This window comes from Argiope bruennichi, chromosome X2 (assembly GCF_947563725.1).
Source record: "Argiope bruennichi chromosome X2, qqArgBrue1.1, whole genome shotgun sequence".
In the NCBI taxonomy this organism is placed as follows: domain Eukaryota; kingdom Metazoa; phylum Arthropoda; class Arachnida; order Araneae; family Araneidae; genus Argiope; species Argiope bruennichi.
The window spans coordinates 112,481,385-112,500,365 of record NC_079163.1 but is presented as its reverse complement, the minus strand read 5'-3'; the positions used below and the strand labels follow the sequence as shown (position 1 = coordinate 112,500,365).

The following is an 18,981-nucleotide window of genomic DNA, read 5'->3' as shown; positions in this document are numbered from 1 at the left end:
CCGTTCCGGTTCCTAGATGTTTCTCTACGCTCATTTAGTTTTTAGAATATTTACTAAACCAAACTCAATCAAACTCCAAACTCAACTTCAATAATGTTGTATGCAAACGTGGATGCCGGGTAGACTAGATTCATAATAGATAAATAAAAACAAATTCAATTCCGAAAATCTGTAAAATAAAAATTTTAAATCTAAAATAAATCATTAACAAGTTTAAAATGTGCTGAATTGTGAAATTAAATTCACCATTTATTAAACGAAGGGCTCATAAAGTACCCTACTTAGAGTTGCAAAATACTTAAATCTGCCGCTTGTTCTTTTGTGTACATTTAACCGAAATATATTTACTCCATAGCGTAACTGTATCTACGTTTAACCTTCCCTGCACTAAAGGAATAATCATTTGCCTTCTGTAAAGCCGAAAAAACAACACTTTCTCTATCGCTTCAGCTTTCACTTGTATGCAATTTTAATGAATCTCTATACACGTGCATTCATGAATTGTTTGATCATTTTCCATTTACGAATCTTTTAAAGTTCTTTAGCGAAAGGAAGAGTAAGAATTCGAAATTCATAAAAGGAAAGCCACCTTTGTTACATTAATATACTTCAACATTGATTTTGACGTAACATAAAGTGGCTTTTTGTCTTAAAACAAAAACAAAACAGTATTACTTGATTTGAATTCTTATTACAGAATGCTTATTCTCTTTGGTTTGTTAACTTAAATAATCTTGAGGACCTGCAATTTTTAAAAATAACTTCTACTCATATATAGCAATTTCCTAGCAAATTATACTAGGAATTCATAAAGTCTCTTGGCAGTTTTAAAAAATTACTCGTCCCATTAATTATTTTTTAGTCATCAGTTTTATCCTATTTACTCACACTTAATAGTTTCTGATCATATTATGTAGTTAACTACACTGTTGATGAAGAACGGCTGTTCCTCAAAGGCGCAGTGTGTATCATGATTTATTGAAAAAAAATTGAGTACACATAAGAATTAGCGAAACAATAGATCTAAATATGGACAACATATGCAATTTAATAAAACTTAGAGAATTCGTTTTACTTATATTTGTCGATTTATTTATGGCACAGGAAATATATGGAAGCAGTCATGAGTAAAGGCTTCATAGAACAGAGAAAAAAAAATCGAGGACGAGTGATATATTTTATGTTGCTAGTGTTGCCCATCTAGAAGTGTGTTAAATAACCAAACAAACAAACTCTTCAATGTCTGCTCATTATATATTATCTATTTATTTGCTTCTCTGAATAAAATCTTTAAATTATAATGAGACTTTGTTAGCATAGTATTATTTCAGTTTTTGAGCAGTCATTGATGGGAAAACAAGGTGTCTGCGATCTACTACCTTGTAAAATTTTAATAGGATTGAATGAAATTGGTTTCTAGGAATGTAAACCTTCATTTTACATTTGCGGTCAACGTGTTAAAACACCTCTAATAGAAACTTTTCGCACCTTTTTGCTTTATGTTTTAAGTAGTTAAATCGTTTAAGTGTTTTTTTTCCCTGATTAATGTTTTTGTCATTTTTGTTCTCTTCCTTTATTAAGAGCCAGTTTGATTTATTAGGTTTACTAAAGTTTAGTTAAGTTTACTCTTTGGGAAAGGTCATGTATGTGTAAACCATATTCAAGTATGAGAATGGCACTTGTTTTGCACTTTACTCTTCCAAGTGACACATCGCAACAAGAGAATGTTCCGACTAATACCGATTTAACCAGACGTCCGGGCACCCAAAGGATCTTCGATGTAATTGTTTCGTGATCTCAATTCTTTCGATCGAGAAGCCATAACGTGGTTATCATCAATTGCAATCATCCAGGTTATCGATGATGAAAGCTTATTATTTAATGTCCAGAATAATTTTCTTCATATATTTCTTGCATGTTAAATCATTTCCTTTCAAGTTTCGGCTTCAGTCACATTTCACGAGTCCTTAATACGAACTTCAGAATTCCTTCTTTTATCTTGATACCAAAAATTTGCTGTAGCTCGATTTTATCAATAATTTTTTTTAAAAATTCGTCTGCTATTATATGAATTCGTGACGCCTAATTTAATTTGAAGCATTGATTCATAAATTTCTTTTATGTTTAAAACATAAAAAGTTAAGATAACTGTAAATTTAAATTCCTAAGTTTAAAAAATTAGCTTTCGAAAGATCAGTAAAAGTTCACTTTAATGAACTTAATTAAAGTCTTTATTCATATCATTTATTCAAAAAAATAAAATTACTTTCGGAACGTCAAAAATAAATCAAATAAAAAAAAATAAGAATTAAAAAAAAAAAAAAAAAGGGCGACATTTAGACTTCCAAAATCTGCCTTTGGCTGGAATTTGGAAATATATATTGACTTCTCAGAAAAATTAAAAAAGAATGTGTGTTGGTTTAGCCACTGAAGTGAAATGTTACTATCCTATAAAAAGGCGAGGGGCATTAATGGATTTAGTGTTTCAAATGTAATGACGAAAATATTTTGTCGCGGTAGAAATTATGGTATATACTTTTTGAAAGATTTGAGACCCGTTAGCTTATTATTTCATCTATTTTAAGAAACGCATTTCTCAAAAAAAAAAAAAAAAAAAAAAACTTTTTGCTAATTAGTTTAATTCTACTATAATCGAAATAATATGAAAGAAAAGAAAAACTGATTAAAATTATTTTATCATTCCATAAAACTATTATAAATATTTTCTATAATACACTACAAGTTTGTAGAATGCAATTTTTTTCTCCTTATATCTGTTAAAAAATAAGCAATTCAAGGCGTAGAGAAAGGGGAAAATCTGGGATTTTCCATAGCACTGTTGCCAGTAGCGGATTCATAAAGACTTCCCTAGGTTGAGCCGATACATTGTCGACGGAAACCGCTGTATCATGCAAACAACTTAGCCAGCTCAGATTTTTATATCACTTTCAGCTTTCGATAGCGAGTTAGTGTCTACTCCCCATTCAAATAAGCCAAATGGCAACCATCCCCCGAGCACTTAATACTTCACGCAAGACTTGGGGGATGGGGTGAGGGTAGGAAGTAGAAAGCATGAAGAAGGGGGAACTTAGCTAATCGGATTGGATGCAATAGGAAATCGCGATATCACAAAATATTCTTGCTACAACCAAGTGATGCAATCCTTTCATGTTTCAAAGATCCCCAAAAGAGACGAGCGTATTTTCCGCCAATGGCCATTTCATTTGGTAGCTCCCGTGTAAATCAGCTCAATTAGTTGTTTATATACGCGTTTTAGATTAATTGATGAAAGCATTCATGTTTTGTTATTATTTTTCGGGAGAGATTAAATTTTATTATTTCCCGCTATGCCTTTTGCTTGACAGCTTTGCGATTTTTAAAACGTATTTTTTGGATGAACCACACATTTTAGATCTCAATGCAATGTTATTCTGTTGAAACAAATATAGTATTTCGGTATAGCATTACTTTACGATTTAGAAGAATTTCCATTCCTGATCGTAACGGTATTTAACTATAAATTTATGGAAATAAAAAGCTTTAGTCATGTTTGATAAAACGAGAGTCAATGTTATATGAATTCTTTGTTATGCTTTAGTTTTTTGCAATTCAAGACTGTTACCCAATTACTCCGAATTGTTAAAGTTATGTAACTGAATATTTTTCCTGATATACTGACGAGCATGATTTGTTTAATTTGATTATAGAGGCTGATAGGAAAATTTTAAGTAATGTGAATAGTTTCATTTTATACAAATTCATTGTACTTTTGAAATGATTGCGCAGTTGAATCGAAAATTTCCCATTTTCATTGTTATTATCCTTTCAATTAAATATGCTTGAAACAGCTAATGATTTTAATATGAAGCTACAGACTTTTTTTGCTCTATTTTATAAACAATCTTTTATTACATTTCTTGCATGTGTTTGTTGTCTAATCCACACTACTGCAAATATGTTAACTACTACCTCATGTCGTAAGAAATCAGAATTATTAAAGTAGAAAATAGCGATTTTTGTGCTTCGAATCACACTCTGCCATTTTTATCGAACTTTACTGGAGAGAGTTTGAACATGTTTCATTTGAATTTAGAAAGTGGGCTTGGTGTATTTTTAAAAACATGCAACTTTCAAAATGATTTCCGTGGAACGTACTTTTCTATATCAATGAGTAAGGGATGGAAATACAAATAGATAGGCAGTTATCCATTATCTATAAAATGGATTGAAAAGTTAGTCTTAATACCCGGGGTATAAAAGGACAAGGAATACACAAATATTAGGAATTTATTTATTTTTTGGCTTAAAAATTTTCAAAACATTGTTTGTTTGTTTGTTTTTTCACATTAGTAATTGAAAATAATCTACTAATTAAAATTATATGTAATTGTGTTGTTCTGAATGAAGTAGTAAATTCTAATAGACATTTTTTTTTATAAATTCGTTAAAGGAAACTGGGATTCTTCCCTGAAAATGTTGGTGACAAATCTTTTTTATAGTTTCAGTGTTAAGACTTTTTTCTGAAATTGTTTATTGTATTATGTAAAAATAAAAATTATTTTCATAACCTGAATTAAAATACTGCTTTTTTTTCTTTCCCTTCAAATTTCGTGGGATATATATTATGATAATCGTTTTCCACCGGCTAAGGGAAGAATAATAGACAAACAGCAGATAATTGCCTGTCGTTATGGAATGAAGACAAAAGTGTTGCTTATGGAGTGGACCACTTTTGTTCTAGCCAATCGAAAAGTTGAAAACGAGACACTCGGAATCAGAGCGTATCATTCATCTCTAATAATAGCTGTGGATGCTGCTTTAAGAAGCTCACGTATCTTGCGAGCATGTAATTAAGGTCTTCGGCATGGTATTAGGTAGCGGAGGGAGAGAGCGTTTTCTCTGGAAGAGGATAAAAGTGGATGCGGCCGAGAGGTAATGCCGTAGACGGCAGCGAAATCTCCGTAAGGGAGAGCAATGCACAAGCCCTAAGTGCCGACACTTGAGCCGCTGAATGTCACAAGGTGCTCAGTTTTAAAGCGGCCCGCGAAAACAAGATGTAGAAGTGCGCCCCATTTGACTAAAGGTATTGTCGTTCTCCAGCACAGGTGGTTGAGCGGATTAGGAGGGGCGCTCTCGAAAAGAGTGCACGTGCCACCAAGAGAGAGCCGAAATCTAATCTCTCGACTGCATTAGAGTCGGAGATGGAAGGTTGATGTGCTTACATAGAGGAGGCGAGCGGGCTTTTGGGCTGCGAGAGTCTGCCCAAAGCAGCTTTACCGTGAGGTCCATGTTTTATTTAAGGTTGGATTAGGGCCCGTGCATTTCTCGCCAAGTTCGCCAGTCCCCGTTACTTGCTGGCTTTAGGCAAAGCAGCGAACGGAAGGTCTTTTCGGAATCCGGGCTCACGCTGGCTGACGCACGTCAAGGTGTAAGAGGATTAGGTGGACTGACAGCGCCCGGATCTTCTTCGCCGGCTTCCCCCCGCGGAAGATGCAGATTTTCAAGTGGGGAAATGTTTTTTTTTTTCTTTCTCTTTTCATTTGTCTCTGCTCTAATAACCAGAGTTTTTATTAGAAGGCTCGATAATGAAGAACATGCCACCGGGTTCCTTCGCATTGCAATTGGCGTTTCGTTTTATTCAGGGGGTGAATGCTGTTTTGGGGGGGAAGGAAGAAGCCACAGATTCCCTAATCCTTTTGCATTATCTGAGGTTTAAAGCGAAACTCTTGTCGTTTTATTCCCGACTCGGTATGCTTCCGGGGGGAGGGAGCTGATTAAAAACATTTTTCTTTTCTCTTTTTACCCATGTACCCCCTTTCTATTAGTGTATTGAAGGAAAAAAGGAAGGCAGGGTCCTCATTTTCTCTTCCTCTCTGTGTATTACGCTCCCTTTTTATTGTGTGGGACGCCAGATTAGAGGACCCCTACTCTTTTTCTCTACCTCGTGCTCATTAGCCATTCTCTTGGTCTGGCATTGTTATGGTAATTGGCTCGCTCTGGTCTCTCTCTACGGCGCTGTGCGACTTATTCGCGCCTCTAATGCTTCTCTAAATGGCGACCTATTCGGGCCCGACTGCGGACCCTGTAATGAACTAACACGCGAAGGATCTGGCGTTCCGCCTTGACCTCGCTAACAATCGAAACACGCCACGTCTCATTAAATAATTTCGCTAGATCGAGCCCCTCTGGTATCAGTCAGGTTGCCCGAAAAATCCGTTGGAATGTTCGCACCGAGTTTGTATTTAGGTGCAAAGTAAACTTGAGAAATCTTGGTACCGATATTGAATTTATAAATTTTTATTTCGAAACCGTTGCTATCGGTGAAGGCCCCTTAATCGCTGACCTTCTCTGAACATTATGTTATGGTATTGTCATAATGTCAGTCTGAATTCGTTAAATGCCTTCACCATAGATGGGTATGTAATATCTTTCCCAAACAGGATTTTATAGAGATGTGTTTCGACTCTATCAAGAAAATCAAATAGAAGTGTTCGTAAAATTTCTTGAAATATGAATTTCATATTTTTTTGTTTACGTTCTAGTTCAGATTAATAATTTCAAAAATGTATTTTTCAATTCTTAAGAGTGTTTCTTTAAAACGCTGAGAATTTTGGTTCTTTTTTCTTAAAATTGGCCTTTCTTGAGATTAAAGATAATGTCGATTTTTAAAAAAAATCATTTTATGGAGGTTATGTTAACTTTTACTTTGCTAATATCTCGTGATTTTTAAAACATGACTTATTAGGTTTTTGTCCCCCTATTTTATTTGCTGTTAAATAACGTGAATTATAATATAGGAAATTATTTCCTTTGGAAGCAATATATGTGAGAACTCGCATTTAAATGAATTATTGATTATTAGCTGCATAGATGGAACTATAAATATAACTATTCAGCTGCGAAACATAATTCGACGTATCGAGATTTTGCTTCATGCGAATTTATTTCCTTGTTACAATGAATCAGTTTCTTTGATTGGTAAAATTAGTTGATATATAATTTGAAAACATTTTACATAAAGCCGTATCACAAAAAGACCAATTGTACAAACAATTACTCTCTTTGGATTTTATGATGAAAAAAAAGTAGAAATGAAACAGTGAAATACGAAGTGAAAGTAAAATTAACAGCAAACATAAACAAACCTATTGGTCTTAGATTCCCATTTGTCAAAAGTTATTATTTTCACTGAAGTCTTTTGATTACTATGTATTTGGCGCAAAATAGCACTTGTTACTCCTGCATCAAAGGGCCTAGAAACTCACCCAAGTGGCTTAACTATCAGTGGAAGGGGTATTAGGAGTCTCAGACGAAATGGTGAAGACACATTAATGCCTGTATATCATTTTTGAAAGAAAAAAGATACACTTAAGAGACGAAACAAATGCAATTCCTCTTGCACTGTCGATCTTCGCCAAGCCTTTGAAGGCGAAAAATCATGTTATATCCTGGGTGCTTCTGTTCTCGCTACGCAACTTCTCACACAAAATTAGCTGCCATAGTAAAAGAGGTATATATAAGTGTAGACATATGAACATATACACTGAATTTGGCATTTATATGAAATCAAAAATACGCCTGCTTGTGAGGTGCACACAATTTTGTCAAATGTTTTAGTTATTATCACTGGAAAGGGAATCATGCAACTGATCTGTTATCTTCATCTGAAGCTTAGAGTATCAAAATGATCACTGAAACTACAATGATAGTCAGAAAACATTTTTCAAACTATTACTGAATAAGAACTATAAAAATTAATAATATATTATTAATATTCCAAAATGCTAAACATTTGCCCATATTTATTCGCAGAAATTCAACATTACGCCCAACTCAAATGATAGACAATATTAAAAGCAGGGCAGATTTAAACTGGCTTTATCGATTTGAAATGCTAACTGTCGTATCTCTAAAAATTTTGAATAAAAATTCAACCCTTCATTTCATTATGCATTAGTCATCAACTATTCCAGTGTTGTTATTAAAAATTAAACTATTGAATATTTGGGGGAAATATGACATTTTGGAATATATTCAAAGTTGACTAGAATGGGCATTGATTTGTTAAGTGAAATTTCTACCAATAAATAAAATGTAAATGCTTACAAATCGTCATTTTTTATATCTATTGAAAACTGCTCCATTTCTAAATATATAATGAAACGAAAATTAATCATATTGCTCTGCTAGTGGGAATGCACTTAGTAAATACCCTTACTTAATGCTGGACTTGGTAATTATATATATATTTTGCGTTTCTAATATTACATGGAATTGACTACTTATAATATGGTATATAACAGTCATGGGTTTAAATGATTTGCACTGAAAGATCAATTATTAGCAGATTTTCATTAAAAATTGTAAATAACAGTTTCTATTGTATTATTCACTGGTTACGCGTTGGGCGATAAATTTCCTATAAAAAATACAGTGTTTTGTGTGAAAGTGCATTGCCATGAATGTGAATTTAACAGTCTGGAGAAAAAGTGCTGAAAATGAGGATCCTTGTAATATATAACTGTTGAATTATACAGAAAAATTAGGTATGGATGTGTTTTATCATATCAAGATGGATTGTTTTTGAATATAATTGTAATCGGTAATCTTTTTTTAATTACTGTAGGTGCTATCCAATTGAAGAACTGGAAACCGCTCTCTTTCGATCAAATCACGGAGTCGCCAGAAGCAACTGTTGGAGATATCTTAGGTGAATTATCTTCAGCAGCAACTTTAAGAATACGTTTGTACAGGTGAGAATTCTTTTTCCCCTTTATTTTCGCCCTTTATTGGTCCTTTAAGATAATTTTTTTTATTCTGTTATTTTTTTTCGTTGTTTTCTCTGCTGAATTTGAAAGAACCTTAGGTTGTTTCAAATAGTTCTTTTTTACTGCTTCTTGATCTTAGTATAAATTTTCAATTCTGATTTGCAAGCATTCGTGCTCCACGTTTTCCAAGTAATTATTCCTTGTTTGATTGGTTTTTATATATATTAGTGTGACTTGTGTGATGAATCGGCTATAATTATTTTGATTGTTCGTCTGACTTTTATTCAGTCTTTATTAGATCATATTGAAGTAATTCACTTTTTAAGAATATCTTTTGATGTAGTTTTTTCCTACCTTTGTCTTTATTTAAACAAAAATCATGATTAAATACGTCTGTTATAACTATAGGTCATAAATGCTGACTTTAAAGAAAGATAAACAGATTAAACAAAATACTTGAATAATTGGTGTTTAAATTTTGAATTTTCTTCGCAGCTTCAATTACGCTTTGGTAAAAAATAAACAATTTGGATTAATTAGAGCATAGAATACATTAATTCGCTTTTACTCTGCAAAATATAATAGTTGCATCATATTTTGCTTAAAATTTTTAGACTTTATTATGAGATTTGTGGATTACAAGAATAGCATCGGAGAAAATAAACTTTCATTCATTTTTTTTTTTTTTTTAATTTCTAAAATGGAGCTCGTTTTCTCAAATTAGCATCGCCATGCTTACTTTCCTTAATTTGGGGATTTCATTGTTCAGTTTTTAATTTAAATCTCTCATCCATTATTTTCTGTTAGTAAAAAAATAGATTCAGTTTAATTTGCATATTTAATATTCCAATACTAGTCTTTAATTTTGAAATAAGGTTTTGAGTTAAATATCAATTTATTTGAAATCTCTAACAATATTGTTTTCATACAGTTGTTCTGAATGAAGCGTTGGCATCCTCCGTTGGGTTGGGTCTGGAAATATAATAGTTGATTTACATATATATTTATTAATGGCGTTCCTCTTTTTCGAACCTGAAGCATGGACTCTTGTATTTCAGCTGTTGCATATGCCAGATGTTATGAGTTTCCTCATCGTTACATATACTTGAAATGAGTGGCTTTCTTTTTTCCATACGATATTAAAGATTTTAAGAATTAATAATTTCATTATGATATGGTATACAATTCATATCAAAAAATAAGTGAATTATTGGATGTAGTTTTTTTAATTCATTTTCATTCCTTGAATATTGATGAGTAGATATCTTATTTCTTTCTTACGCTCAAGCCTTGGTACTTCATAAAGGGACTTAAAATATTTTCCCGATCCTGCGGTCGTAAGAAATGACTGTTGGAGTTGTTTTTCTTTGAAAAATAATCTTTGAAAGCTATAAATTAATTACTTGATTCAGTGCTTTTGATTTTTAAAAATTCCTCATCTGTGAGGAATTAATATCTATTTAAAATGTTTTTATTATTTCTTTATCGTATTCGGAGCTTTTAGTAATTAATGAAAATTTTATATAATACTTCTGAAGAATGTGCTTATTTTTTGATAAGAATGCGAGTTTCTACATGTAAATTCGTTGAAATTGTGAATTATCGGATAGCATTATTAATCACTAAAAAAAGTTAGCTTTCTTCGACACTTTAGATTATGAATCTTTCAAGCTTTGAAATAAGGTATTAATCTTCGTGCTTTACATGAATCGCTTTCGAAGAATCAGCAAAACATTACAGCGTATCTTAATAGAAATTTAAAAAAAAAAGTGTTCCATTCATCGTTTTTTCTCTCTACTATATTAGGCTCTCCTATATTAGATTTATTTATTGTCCACCAATTTCTCCATTTTCTTGGCTTGTAATTGAAATTACCCTATTGAGAAATGGAAAATATCCTAAAACGTCTTTAACAATGCTCAGTATTAATTTACATTAAAAATATAACTGTGCGATAGACAAACCCATGTGCATATACCGTTTAGTGATTATAAATGCTCTTTTATTCAATTTTATTGTTTATCGCTTCGATTTTTAAATTATTTCAGTCTAAAATTGATGTAGATTTCTAAATCATTATAAATATTAAAATATACCTTGATATTTCACGGTGTTTTTTAAATCTTGAAACATTTTCTAAAATCCAAGCATTTTATTCTCATCAGCATTATTTGTAAAGTGTTCTTTGAATTTTTAATAAGGATACTGATTGAAATTCTCTGGAGCAACAGATGATATCGAAATTTAAGTTTTTTGTAAGATTATTCGTAAATAAAACTAATTTGAATACAAAATATTAAAACTAGAATTATATTTATAATCAGCATCAGTTTAGAAAAGTGAAATGAAATTTTATTATTATGGAAAGCAAATGCAATTTTAAAACGGTTTATTATCCAAAAAAAAAAAAAAAGGCATTCCTATTCAGTATTGAATATATCTTTTAAAAAACAATAAATTGTTCTTAAATGAATAAATAAATGAAATGTATATATATAAAAAAATCCTATCGCCCTGGTATATGTTAAGCTTCAACAAGCAATGGAATAAAAAATTTTCCCCGCAATTTAAATTCTAATTGCCTTCTGGAAGCGTTAAATTGTGAATTTCCCAAAATATCGCTCAGCAATTAATGCAAGTCCATTGGCTTGTATCTCTAATGCATTTTGGTTTTGTCAAATTTAACGTCAGAATTTTAACTTCCATGTGACTCCTAATTGGCTTTCTCAATCTGACCCTCCTTTTGGTTAACTTGATGAATAAAGTCTTATAGTTGTCATCATTTCCTGCGCATTTTAAGTGGTAAATACAACAATGTAAGCTATTGTGGCAATGTCATTATCTTTCATCCAGTGGCCAATGAAACAACAGGAGGGGGGGGGAAGTAACGTTGATTGCATGCCTATATAATTTTTTAAATCCTTTGCAGCGTAATTTGTTTGCGAGGTATTTTTCTGTCATCATAATATACCTAATTGAGAAAGAAAAATTGGCATATGCAACGGAAATATTGCTTCAATTAATTTCTAGCAAACAAGTAATTATCACAAATATATCCTATCCTTGCGTCCTCTAATTAACCTATGCAAATATAGCTGTATACACAAAAAAATAAAAATTAAGAAGAAAAAAAAAAGTGCGCCTATATAAGTCGAAGGTAAAATAAGAATAGAAAAAAGTCTCATTGAGGGTGATAGGACGAAAAAGATACTTATATTTTCCCCCCCTGTTCACTCATCAGCTCTGTCTAGTCTAGTTTAAATTCCAGTTTTTTAATTGAAGATATATGTATAAAAAACGTTTTATTATGTTGTAATTTTTTACGTTTTAAGTTTCCTCCTTCCACTGATCGACGCTTGTACTTCATTAAGAGGCAAAAAGAAGAAGTAAGAAAATGCATTTCCCCCACCGTCTTTATTTGACATTTTGCTTCTTATTATATAGCTTCTTTCCGATTCCCTGACCTGTGAGAAAAACGTATACACTTGGCTCTTTCCCCCACCCCACATGTTTTCCTCGTAAAAGGCCTTCTTACGTTAATCATTACTTGCATTATTTTTCAAATTCCAATAGCAAAAGTTAGTGGTAGCTATTAGAATTTTTTTTACCTCCCCCCTGCTGGTTCTCATCTAGCGGGGGAAAAGAACGGAATATATGCCGCTTTAAAGTAAATTTAATTGGGGAAAATGTATTTAATAAAGAATTTTCTTTTCCAGTAACATAAAAAAAATTAAAAAAATTTCATAAGCTGCAAAAGAATGCTTGCACTCGCTCTGCGGCAAGTAGAAAATCTTGTGCGTTTTTCTAATAAGTTCTGCTACATAGCTTAGGGGACGGTATGGCTCGATACTGTGTGTGTTATCTTTCTCAAATTAATTAGAGATTAAACCTGGCCTGCCGTTTGGAGAGAGAGAGTTTTTACCTTTTTTTTTTTTTAACCATCCCATCTAATTTTTTATCTCTCTCTCTCTTCTTGGACTTTTTCAATTTATATGCCGGCGAGACACACGGAGCAAAAAAATATTTCGCATAATTGTGACTTTTAGGAGCGATGGCTATTTGCCTACTTTCTTCGAAATTGCTAATGAGAAGGAAAGAAATATTGAGAATTGGCGTCAAAAAAAAAAAAAAAAAAAAACCTCCGACAATTAAATGCCTCGCTTTGGACACCGGGAAAAAGTTTAAAAAAAATGCTGAAAAACAAGACTGGAAAGGGGGAAAAAAAGCTTTTGAATAAAAGACATGCCGTAATGAAAATCCAGGTTCCGGCGCTCCCAAGTGGTCAGAAGGGCTTGGTGAGAGCAAGCTTCTTCTCATGGTTTTGGGGACCTTTCTTTCTCAGTTTTTCTTTTTACCCTCCCCGGTGTTTTTCACCTTTTGTTTGGTTAATTTTTCTCTTGTCCCTCACCTCCCCTTTCTGTTGATTCTCTGTATTTCCATTTGTTTCTCTTCTCTAGTTTCGATGCTCCCTCTTTCCTTTTCTCAACTTCCATTTTCATTTGTTGTGAATTCATAATATTGCCATTGAAGTTATCGAAGTCCTTTCATTTTGTTTTTATTGCAGTGGCTGGACTATTGCTTTTTAATAATGTTTGATTCCTTTGGTAATGATTTGGAATATTTTGCATATTTGGATTTTTTTCAATTGTTTATTATTATTATTATTATGTCAGATTTTCCCCTCCAATTCCTTGCCTTAAGGAAAGTTTATATTTTCATATTCAACAATTATCAACTACATTTTAGAACCGACGAGAAATATTAATTCATTCGATTGCTAAAAGATTTGGCATGAGTTGCTTCATAATAACTGAAGTTGGCTAATGAATTTTAAGTGAAAATATTAGAGCAGCTGAAAAATTCAAAATTAAGTTATTTCGTTTAACATAGTCTTTGAAAATTCCGCAGAATGTTTCAGTATTATTCGAAGTAGTGATTCATAATAACCATGTTTATGCCATAAAAATAGGCTGAATATCTAAGCATAATTTGAAAGGGTTTCTGTCATTTTAAATCCAATTACCTTTTAGTTGAAGATTTCACTTATTCTCATTATCTTTACAAAAAAGCTCGGAAAAATCTTCAGAAAGTATTTTGAGTGCAAACCATGTTCATAATTAAAATTCATTGTTCAAAGCGACGTGGGTCATAAAGAAAATGTTCATACCAGAAAGAAATTGGAAACGCAGTCATAGATTTTATGTTTTCGAAATTGGAAAACCCCGGATTTGAAGTTTTGAAAGTTCAGCAATTTTTTGAGGTCCAGTGGTAATCGGTGAGGAAGTTTCGTGTCAAACAGTTAAAATTAGAATAAATATATTTAGAAAGTCTTGGGAAAAATTAAAGGTTACCTTTGAAATATAGTAGGAGTGCGTTTATTTAAAAAAAAAAAAAAAAAAAAAAGTTGCATGGAAAAGAAATATTACTAGATATTAATTTTTATATAATTTTTCCTATTTTTTTTCCCCCTTCACATTTTTTTACTGTTAATCAAAGAATCTCCTTCACTTCGTGTCATATTGATTTTCCCCCTCCTTTTATACCTTCATAAATCCTTTTTAGCAAAAGGAATAATCTTCATAAGCTTGGAATTTTAACGGTTCACAAAATGTTTCTTTCATTTAAAATGTTCTGTGTTTTATGCAATTTTTAAATGGTCGGTTATGGAGTATCTTCTTCTCATTTCGCATTGTTTCTAGCGAACATTTCCTTTATTTCCAGTTATTTATTTAACATTTTTAATTATGACTATTAAGTTTTCAATGATGATTTTAATCAAACCTGTTTTAAATCAGATATCATGAGTTTTCAAAATAATTTACTTTTCTAATATATATATTTTTAATAGTTAAAATCCAAATTTTGTGAATTAAAAATGCGAGAATTTTCATTTTCCCGTAATTATATGAAATTGATTCTTTTACAAGCTGACAATCGTCTACAAAAGAATGAGTTTAAAAATTCATGTGCATGTGCCCAAGAATGGGAAATTATATTGCTATCTTTTTAAAAAATGTGTGTTTTTATAAACAAACATTTTATTTTAAGTATGTATAATTTTTATTTTTTAGCGATTTCTTTAACGAAATACACACATTAAGTATAGGGCATAGTATAAAAATGTTTCTTACATTCTTTTTATTTTTCAGTCGTTTTTTATTACCATGTCACACGAACCTCTCTTTTTGCAAACTAACATTTTTCTTATACATTAATGCATCATAACATTTTTCTTATACACTAATCCATCATAACATTTTTTCTTATACACTAATGCATCATAACATTTTTTTCTTATACACTAATGCATCATAACATTTTTTCTTATACACTAATGCATCATAACATTTTTTCTTATACACTAATGCATCATAACATTTTTTCTTATACACTAATGCATCATAACATTTTTTCTTACACACTAATGCATCAAAATGTTACTTTCCATAAAAATATCTGTGCTGCTGATATCCATGCTTAAAACTTCCTATCTGTTCTGGAAATGAAATAAAGTCAATATTCCTCTTATTAAATGAATTTTTCCTGTATCTTTATATATTTCAAATTTCACTTGAGATATCAATATTAGTGCTCAATCTTTTCAAAGAGTTTTAGCGCCTAGAATTAAATATTATCGGTATATTCCTGAAATCTAAAGCAGGTTCGTAGTTGATGAATAAGTATTAGGAAAAAGTCTGTCTCTCTCTTTCTCTTTTCAAATTAATATCTATTTGCTGGTGTCGTATTGAAGAAATTTTCACATTTTTATCTCGCATGTTTTTTACCCTAAAATTTTAACAATTGAGTAAAAATTTCTTGTTCGGCGAAAAAATAAAAGTAATGTTGCGGAAGTAAAATTTTTCTGTATTCTCTTACGTCGTATTAATGTAATTACTGATAGAAACACAACATACAATAAAGGTTATCTATAATTCCACAGTATTTTTGGAAAAGAAAAAAAAATACACATTTAAACTGCCTTTATTCGCTATTTTTTATACAGCCACATAACAAAAAATGAAAACATATTTTATTCTAAATACTATTATCTATTTTGAAATGTTAAATTTTTCAGCCAATTCATAAAAGTCGCAATGGAAGTTTTTTTTTTCTTTCTCAGATTTACTTTTTAATATCTTTGTGAACCTTGGAATGTCTTTGCTCATTGTTGTAACAACTACGATAGAATATAAATCGCAGCAAACAAGCAAATAACAAATCGCAGTGTCTTTCTCTTTTCCCACAAGCAGTGATAAAGTTTTTTTTTTTTTTAGATTTTGTGAAAATTATTATTTGTGGAAAACATTTATCAGTATTTTAAAAACAGTTTTTATTTCATTTCGGTGTGCGTTAAAAAATTTGAAAGCAAATATGCTTTAATATTCAAGATTCAATTATTTTAAATTCACATTATTTTATTTTCATATTATTTTATTTAGCTAAAAAATTGGTTATAATTTATTTAAGAAAAAAAAAGAGATTTATTCTTAAAGCAAGTTCTGATTTTTTTATTGTTTTTAGAATGAAACGTTAAAATGCCTTACTAAGTTAAAACGTTATTTAGTAAGGCATGTAAACATAGTATAAATTTTGTAATTTAAAGTATGATTTCTGGATGTAAAGTAATCCAATTGACATCAAATTTATAAAATTTCCGAATTATTCAGATAATGGTTATTTGAAATAAGCTAGTGTTAGAAAATCTTTTATAATTGAAGTTAGATTTCATGAAGAATTATTATGCTTGTGATTCGTGTTTACAAAGTTATACAAGACAACCTGGTTTCTTACCTAAGTTAAAATAGAGCCTTATTGCGATTGAAGGGGGAGGGGCATATTTAAGAGAGGGAGAGCACTGGAATTATCAGAATTGTGATATGTGTCAGGAAATACCATTAAAAATTATTTTCCCTTATTTGTTTGTGCTTTATATATCTAATTTTATTTTTAAAATTTTTTTTTGTCTGTTTTCAGTTTTATTTTATTTTTATTTTTAAGAAAAAGTAGGAAATAACTTTTAGAAAAACTTCGTATTTCTTCTTGTATAATATAAACTGATGAGAACTCGTATCATGATTTCATGAGTTAAGGGTTGTCTCCTGCAATTTTAATGTATTGTTAAAAATTATTCTCAACCCATATTAAGGGAAACGTGTTTTCTGTTAACTTTTCCAAATTCCTTCAATTCTAGTTCGGAGATTGCTGTAGTCTGATAGTAATTTGACATCAGTATTAAAGGGTTCCTGAATCGAAATCCGATTCCTCTAATGATGTGGTATGATTCACATTAAATCTGACCTTGAGGATAAAGCGTCCTCCCGATTTTGTGGCTTTGGAGAGGTGTCACACTCATTATCTGACCACCGTTAGAATTACCGAGTCTGTTCCAAAATAGCTCTCGAACAGTTTCCTATTGAGCGTAGGTAAAATGCAGACCTCAATTTCCTAGGGCCAATTTGATTCGATCTTATTATAGTACAGTAAAATTTATCCGAAATAACTCGTAGTCAGCATCCTGGACTAGATAACAACTATGAGTTACCTTGTAATTGGCCAACGAGGTTTAATATAACCAATTTGTAACATGTATCAAATGTTGAATTAAAATTAAAATTGCATTCAAGATTTTTGAGATAAATCTGTGAAAGAGTAAAAGAAAATTTTCAATACCATTTATGAAACTATTATACTGAAACCGCAAAATTATAACGTTTTTATTGTCTTTAAACATTGAATTTCATGTAAATTATGTAAAGCCAAAGCGGCCTTCAGAGAGGCGTTGTTTATATTAATTCATAATATATTAAAGATGAACTTTGTGATACAAAGTAGAGCATTAATTGTTTTTATTTAAATGTTTATTATTTAAATGTCATATAGGGGCGCTCAGTTTTTCACTAAACTATGTCTCTCTTTTCATTTTTTCAGTGGTGTGAAATGCCTTCACTGAGAGTGTAAAAAACCGTATATCAAAAATTCCATTTAGTTGAATCCCACTTGTTGGTACTTCTACATGTCTCCAAAGGACGAAAAAATGCCAGTGCCGAAAAGTAAGATGGCTGCTAAGGTAGATTATGAGATGAAATGATCATGACCAAAAATTAACTGATTGTATTTTAAAAGAATATTGTTTTTATCAACGAATTCATACGAATTTCCGATCATTTATAGGTTGTATGGGCTCTTATTTCCTATTTCATATACTTTCGCAGCCATTTTGTGTTTTGGCAATGGTAACTTAATGCACCCGTTGACAACAAAATGGGTACCGGCTAATGGATTACAACCAAATGTAGTTTATGATATACGGCGTTTTATTCTTTCAGTGACGATATATGTTTTTTATCTTTCGGTTTTATAAATAAAACGCCAAACTCTATTTATTTATTTAGTAATCTTGTAACTTTCTGTGTGAACTAATGTGATAATTGTTACTGAATGAATTTTGCTTGGATTATTTAATACAAGAAATTAAAAAAAAATCATAAACTGAACGCCCCATATTTAATATTATTTAAGATAGTGGGCGAAGTACCCGGATAATGAGTAAGTAAATTTTCTGTCTGCCTTCATAAATGGCCCTGAAATGCTGAAAATTCCTTTTGCTGATTTCAGGTAACGCGCTTCAATTTTATTTGAAAATAAATTTTCCACAAAGGTAGTTATATACATAATGGGGCGCAGAAAAAAAAAAGCCAGAGTTAAAAATTTCTATTTTATCTTGTTAGTTCACACAGAATTTTCATTTTTGAGTTGTTTTTCTTTTGTTATTAGTTATTTTTAAATTAAAGTTACATTTAAATGCCTTGTTTTAACTAAATCTGTGGCTGTGTACTTCTTTAAGAAATTAATTATATGAATTTGTAAAATATTCAAAGAAATTTTAATTCTGTACAGTCACAATTTTTTATATATATATAAGTTAGTAATGAACGAAAAATGGCAGAATTATTTCTAAATTGTTTTAAATGTGTAAATTATTTGAAATTTTGAAAGATATTGTTTTGGCTTTTTCTAATGCATATTTCTACGAATATTACTGGTTAATTCTTTACGGAAAATTCTTCTTTAATTACTATGCTTGTTTCAATAGAGCATGACATTTAAAAGAATTGAAACTACTTTTTCCTTTAACTTTTAAATAATAAATAAAATTTTCGTGCAAAAAAGTAACAGATTTATATAATTAGATTTATATAGCATTTTTTTAAAA

At 30.9% G+C, this 18,981-nt stretch overlaps 1 protein-coding gene across 6 annotated transcripts in view; it reads left to right on the top strand.

Moving 5' to 3' along the window:
* The window catches only part of LOC129960913 (homeobox protein dve-1-like), a 175,084-nt gene that overhangs the window by 127,919 nt on the left and 28,184 nt on the right, over positions 1–18,981 (top strand). For all 6 annotated transcript variants that reach the window (XM_056074642.1, XM_056074641.1, XM_056074640.1 and 3 more), the window contains one exon: positions 8,627–8,753. In XM_056074642.1, coding sequence (XP_055930617.1) covers positions 8,627–8,753 — 127 coding nt within the window. The remainder of the gene's footprint in view (positions 1–8,626; positions 8,754–18,981) is intronic.